The sequence below is a fragment of the Mandrillus leucophaeus genome, unplaced genomic scaffold (assembly GCF_000951045.1).
Source record: "Mandrillus leucophaeus isolate KB7577 unplaced genomic scaffold, Mleu.le_1.0 Scaffold576, whole genome shotgun sequence".
Taxonomy (NCBI): Eukaryota; Metazoa; Chordata; class Mammalia; order Primates; family Cercopithecidae; genus Mandrillus; species Mandrillus leucophaeus.
The window spans coordinates 734737-741094 of record NW_012106208.1 but is presented as its reverse complement, the minus strand read 5'-3'; the positions used below and the strand labels follow the sequence as shown (position 1 = coordinate 741094).

Genomic DNA, 6358 nt, shown 5'->3' with positions numbered 1-6358 from the left:
CAGGCTGGTCTCAAACTCCTGACCTCAGGTGATCCACCCACCTCAGCCTCCGAAAATGCTGGGATTACAGGCATGAGCCACCTTGCCTAGCCAAGAACCCCTGTTTTATTTGGGCTGGCAATGTGCCGAGATAACAGACCACATGTTTTCAGCCTCCTTTACAGTTAATGTGGCCCATGTGACACAGTCCTATGGAATTTCCAGAAGTGTTCAGATGAAACGTGGCCCAGGTGACTGGAGCTCCAGCAGCCACGTTGGGCCATGAGGTGTTCTTGAGGATGTAGCCAGGATTGAAAATGGCAGTGCAGGCCGGGCGCGGTGGCTCACGCCTGTAATCCCCGCACTTCGGGAGGCCGAGGCGGGCGGATCACAAGGTCAGGAAATCGAGAGACCATCCTGGCTAACATGGTGAAACCCCTTCTCTACTAAAAATACAAAAACTTAGCCGGGCTTGGTGGCAGGTGCCTGTAGTCACAGCTACTCAGGGGAGGCTGAGGCAGGAGAATGGCGTGAACCGGGGAGGCGGAGCTTGCAGTGAGCTGAGATCGCTCCACTGCACTCCAGCCTGGGTGACAGGGCAAGACTCCATCTCAAAAAAAAAAAAAAAAAGAAAATGGCAGTGCAGAAAGATAGGAGCCTAAGTTCTGTATAACACTGAAAGCCATATCAGCCATGATCTACCCACCTCCAGGCTTTTTTTTTTTTTTTTTTTTTTAATGTGTTGGTAAAATAAACTATCTTGTTAAGCCACAGTAGTAGGGCTCTGTTAATACCAGCCAAACCTGATCCATGGGGTCGGAATCTTACCCCTCTTGATCCCAGTGACTCAGAGAAGTGGCAGCCAGCATGGGTGATAGAAAGTGTTTCTTTATTTGAATGTCATTCCACCTGCACTGAAGCTCAAACCCAGCAGCAGCATAAGGGGTCAGGACCAAAATAAATGTTACCAAATTAGACAATGAACAGCGAGGACACACTCAGACAGAACTTACTAATGGGGTGTAGACAACACCAAGCTATCCTAACAGCACACAGCACAGGCCCTCGGAGGCCTGCCTGTCAGAGCTCTGCGGAAGGCTCCCTTGTTCCCTGTTCAGGAAACTCCAGTCCCACCCAAAGGTTAGCCATGAGCCAGGCAGGGGCCTGCAGAAGTTTCTGGTGCTGGGAAGATCCCAGCTTCTCCAAAGGCAGGATTTCCCTTTCTCAGTTCACACTGGAAGCTGGAGAAGGGTTATTCCCCGCATGCCCAAGCAGGACGCTCAAAAGGCCAGGGACTCTCCCCACAGCCTTATCTAAAAGTTCTCATCATCTTGGCTATCGCAGGCCTTGAAAAGGATCTTGATTCTTTGGTCCTCACCCCCTCAGGAAAGTTTTCCTCCATGGGTACCTGTCCTCAAAGCCAAAAATTTTCATAGCCCCAGTTCCCAGAAGGACTCAACTGACCAGCACTGTGGGCCAGGGACTGAACCACCCCTAGGCTGTGGCTGCCGTGGCCTCTCCTGAGTCCCCAGATCAGGCAGAGAAAATCGGGCAGTGGTAGACCCCTGATCCGGTCACAGTTAGGGGGGGTACTTCTCTTGGGAGCTGAAGCCAGAAGGCTCTAGGTTGGAGCCCAAAAAGGCCCTCCTGGGGTCAGAAACAGGCACTGATCTCCTCTGCTTATCTCCTCCTGAAGGCTAAGGCCAGATTGCCTGACGATAGCAGAGGCAAACCACAAAGCCCCCTTCCCATGATGAGCCATCAGGGCCTCACCTGGGACCCCCCACAGGAGCACCTGCCACCCACCCCATCCACACCTCTGCAGAACCCAGGGCCCCGGTCTATGGTTTGGTCCCCACTCTGACTTCTACCCCTTGCCTGTGTCACCCTGGGGTTCCCGCAGACTTCAGCCCACACAACTCTGCCTTCCTGACCCCAGACTCCCTGGTGCATCTCCCCCTGGCTCTGCCAAGATGGCAGCTGGCCAGGTGCGGTGGCATGGGAATGTTGCCAGGCTACCCCACCAGGGAACTGGCCTCCCTCTTCTCCATTCAGCGCTGACCCCCTCCTGAGTCAGCTGGACCCCCTCCGCCCTCTGAAGTGGCTTCCCTCACTCCAGGCCTCCCCAAAAGGATGTGGCCTTGGCTGCCTGTGCCCTGGGCCTCCAGCCTCTGAGGGGTCAGTTCTAACCCCCTCAGCAGGGCACAGGTTTGCTGGGTGTCCTTGGGGAACAAGGTGTAGCAAGGACACCTGGTAGCAGGCATCCTTGAGGGAATAAGCTCTCCCCTCACCCAGTGCCCAGACAGAAACACCCTCCTCACTGCCCCACATCCTGACTCCTTCATCCTCCTCTCCCTCTTCTGCATCCCATTCTTGCCCCCTAACCCACATCTCCATTTACCTCTTCCCTGCTCCTGAGTCCTTTTTCCGCCTTTCCGTCCATTTCCCCTCCCCGACCCCAAGCTCTCCCGCAGCCTCTCAGCTGGTCTCTCATCTCTCTGCCTCTGCCCCTGTCTCTCTCGATCTCTTCTCCTCGAGCTATCTCTCTCTGTGCCTCTCCGTCCCCCTCGCTCCTTCTCCAATCGTCTCTCATCTCCCTGTCTCTGCACCCCTCCTCTCCGCACCCCAGTGTCTTCCCCCATTCCCAGTTGCTTGCTCGGCCCCTCCCCTCACTCTCTCCTAGCTCTGCTCTTCCCCTCCAATGCCGGGCTTTGGTTTGCATATTTGAGGAACTCCCTCCTACCCCCACTCCCTCCCACGGGGCTCCCACACCCTCCCGCATTTAACCCGGACCCTCTGTCCCGCAGCACCCCTATCCCAGGCCGACTGGACTCCCCAGGAAGGCTCTGCGGGGGAAGGGGAGCCCAGCGCTGGGACCAGAGCACTGCGGGGAGGCGTTTGCCCAGGAGGAGTAAGTGGAGGAGTGGGGTTGGGACTTGGTAAGTTACACGTGGCAGGAACCCCCCAGGCCCCAGCATCTGATTCCAGCTGGGTCCAGAGTGGGGAGGCAGGGGACTTCTAGGGTCTTTCTTGGAAACCCTCTCAGGTCCAAGTCTTGTGGAAATGAACACAAGGTTGGCAAACACATGGCGCTCAAGCGACCTTCTCCCCTCCTCCGAGGTCCAAGGCAGCTTCCCCCAGCATCCTGCAGGGCACTGCCCCTTCCCTGCGGGTCCAGGCCACGAGGAGGGGGCGCTGGACGAAGCTGGTCTGCACCAGCAACTAGTGCTGAGGGGAGCTGTCCAGGCCCCAGGGCAGGGAGGCTCTCCGGGCGAGATGGCTCTGCTGCCAGACCCATAGGGGAATGAGGGGTGTTCAAAACATACCAGGAGTCTCCCTCACCTGCTCCCTGCCAAGGGGAAGGGAGTCGCTCCCACAGTGGGAGAAGGGGGGGAGAAACTTCTCACCTGCCCCCCTAACACACACACACTCTCACACGCGCACACACGCACACACATTTCACTCATACACATACACTCAAGCCTCGGCTCCAAGCACTGCCCACAGGTGCAGACCCTGGGCATATCGCAAGGCGAGAGGTGGGCCAGGAGGACAAAAAGGCTGGGACAGGATAACAAGGCCTAGGAGAGGGGACGGGGTACCCTGTTCAGAGATGACCTGCAAGTTCAAGTTATGCAGAAAAGTATCAAAGAGACAAGACAGTCTCTGCCCTTGGTAGATGCCTGGGGTGTGGGGGGCATGAGAAGGGGCAGAAGGGGTAATGCATCCCCCAACTCCCCACCTCTGGGGTTCCCTCCATACCCCCCAACCCTGACAACAGGGCCAAGAAGTCTGTGCTGTACAAAACAGGCCAGGGTCAAGGGTCCAGTCATTGGTGAGACATCCCAGCAGAGAGGAGGCCTGGGCAAAACAGGCCAAGGTCAAGGGCTCAGTCGTCGGTGAGATGTTCCAGCAGAAAGGAAGAGGAGGCCAGGCCAGCCCGGGCTGAGCAGCTTCTAAGTTCCAACTGCCGAGGCCACTTGCCCCCTCCAGCTGCCTCCAGAGCCTGAAGGTCTTTTCTGACTCTGGGCTGATCAGGGAACCGGTCTGCAGCTGACAGCAAGGCCCTGTGCCGTCCCTCGGTGCAGCTCTCCCTCTTCGTGAGCTGGAAGCAGGCTGGAATGGGGCAGAGGAGGTCCCAGGGGAGACTGGTGGCACCTGGAGCTTTGTGGCAGATGTGGTGGAACCAACATCAGCCAAAAAAAAAAAAAAAAAAGTAGGAAAGAGTCCAGCCCACCCTGGGGCAGTATCTAGAACAAATTTCTTGAGGAGGCAGGGACCAGAAGAGGTGTGGATGCAGCCAGGCAGCAGCCCTCCAGACTGAGGGGGCCTGGGGAGCTGGAACTATAGCTCTGCTCTCCCTGGGGATCTGCAGGGACCTCCAGGCCAGTCTAGAGAGGAGAGGAGAAGCCCAAGGGCCTGGGTGGATGCAGGCTCCCTTAGGTCAAATTTAGGGAGGAGCAAGAATTAGACCCTCCCAAGGTCTGGAGGGCCTCTCCTCTCCCCCAGGCCACATCCAGGCTTTCCTCTCCTCAAAGCCTGGAGCTCGCAGGGTAGTCGGTGAGAAGTGAGTCTGAGATCAGGGCCTTCCCTCAGAGCTTGAATGGAGTGACGAGAGGGCAGGAGGCAGGACAAGCTGAGGTCAGGCCAATTCCTGGACTGTGATCCTGGCCTTTCAGGGTCCCTGTGAGTGAGCCACGGGGCAGGGAAGGACTCCCCATCCAGAGACATCACCCCCGGGCCGCAACACGGAGCTTACTGTAGAGCCCACAAAATCTAAGAGAGAGAGAGAGAGGGAGAGAGAATTAGAGAAATCAGAGGCTGCCTGGGCATTCGGGCTTTCCTTACACATTCCCCAGGGCAAAAGTGAGCAGAGGGGCCGGGCGCAGCGGTTCACGCCTGTAATCCCAGCACTTTGGGAGGCTGAGGTGGGTGGATCACTTGAGGTCAGGAGTTCAAGACCAGCCTGATCAACACGGCAAAACCCTGTCTCTACCAAAAATAGAAAAAATTAGCCGGGCATAGTGGTGCATGCCTGTAATTCCAGCTACTAGGGAGGCTGAGGCAGGAGAATCGCTTGAACCCAGGAGGCAGAGATTGCAGTGAGCCAAAATTGCACCACTGCACTCCAGCTTGGGCAGAAAGTGTGAAACTCCATCTCAAAAACAAACAAACAAACAAACTAAAAAATGTCAGAGGGGCCAACTGTACAAGGGCTGAAATCCCAGCCTCACCTGACCAGCAGGATGGCCATGAGCAAGCCATTTAATGTCTCTGAGCCCCGATTTTCTCATCTGCAAAATAAGGATCATAGCTCACAGGGTAATTCCAACGGGTCAAAAAGAGACAAATAATGACAGCCAAGGACTTGGCAGTGTTGGGTCATAGAATATGCTGGAAATGGAAGCTATTTATTTATTTTTTCTTTGGTTCCAGAGGTCTTCTTTTAAAAAAAAATTATATATTTCCTTTTAATAGAAACTGGGTTTTGTTACATCGCCCAGGCTGGGCTTGAACTTGTGGGCTCAAGCGATCCTCCTGCCTCAGCCTGTTGCTGGGACCACAGGTACGCGCCATGGCTCTTGGCTCGGAGGTCTTTGGGTTAAAACTAAAGTGGGAGGCTCACTCATCTTGAACTTCCAGTGAGGGATGGAGGTTCCCTGGACACTGAAGGGAGGAAAACTGGGGCTCCTTTACATCGATTTTTAACACTAAGTTGTTAAGGGGCTTTGGGAAGGGAGGAGAGGGACACTGAGGGGGCCCACTTCACGTCAGTCACATCCTCACACCCCTTCCTGATAAAGGCCAGATCTGTCTTAGTCTTGCACTTCTAGAAGCTGCCGCCAGAGGGCAGGCCTTGACTTCACACCAAGACCACAGAAATCCCGGGGTCTGAGGGACTAAGTCAGTTACTTAGAACCTGCCTCTGAGTACAGGTTAGCAGGTCAGCTTCCCAGGAGAGCTCCCAAAGCCATGCAGGAAATCTCTGGCCTCACCAGGTTGAGACAGACAGCGTGACAAGGGGGAGAAGCTTGGGCTTTGGACTTGGACTTGGGTTCAGATTCTGCCTTCACCACTTAAGTGACTTTGGGCAAGTTACTGGAGCTCTGGAGTTCTCTAAATGTGGCCTTTTTTCTTTATTGTATTTTAATGCCACTTGATGTATATGAAAGTTTATATGCAATACACTAATTATAAAGCATACAATGTGCCAGGTAAGGTGGCTCACACCTGTAATCTCAGCACTTTGGGAGGCCAAGGCGGAAGGATTGCTTGAAGCCAGGAGTTCAAGACCAGCCTGGGCAACATGGGGAAACCTCGTCTCTACAAAAAATACAAAAATTAGTCAGGCGTGATGGTGCATGCCTGTAGTCCCAGC

The 6358-nt window shown here is 55.0% G+C and overlaps 2 protein-coding genes across 2 annotated transcripts in view; both read right to left on the bottom strand.

Annotated features, from left to right (window-relative positions):
* Positions 1 to 847: 847 nt before the first annotated feature.
* On the bottom strand, positions 848 to 2731 carry LOC105552816. The gene has a single exon (XM_011998590.1). It carries the CDS (start codon positions 2619 to 2621, stop codon positions 2031 to 2033), a length of 591 nt encoding a protein of 196 aa, XP_011853980.1. The 5' UTR covers positions 2622 to 2731; the 3' UTR covers positions 848 to 2030.
* Positions 848 to 6358, bottom strand: part of LHFPL4 (lipoma HMGIC fusion partner-like 4) — a 51778-nt gene continuing 46267 nt past the window's right edge. Inside the window, exon 3 of the mRNA XM_011998591.1 lies at positions 848 to 4755. Coding sequence (XP_011853981.1) covers positions 4655 to 4755 — 101 coding nt within the window. The 3' untranslated portion in view covers positions 848 to 4654. The remainder of the gene's footprint in view (positions 4756 to 6358) is intronic.

Bases quoted from the DNA above. Each gene is read 5' to 3' on its own strand.
- LOC105552816 (XM_011998590.1), bottom strand. From the start codon at position 2,621: ATGGGGGAAGACACTGGGGTGCGGAGAGGAGGGGTGCAGAGACAGGGA.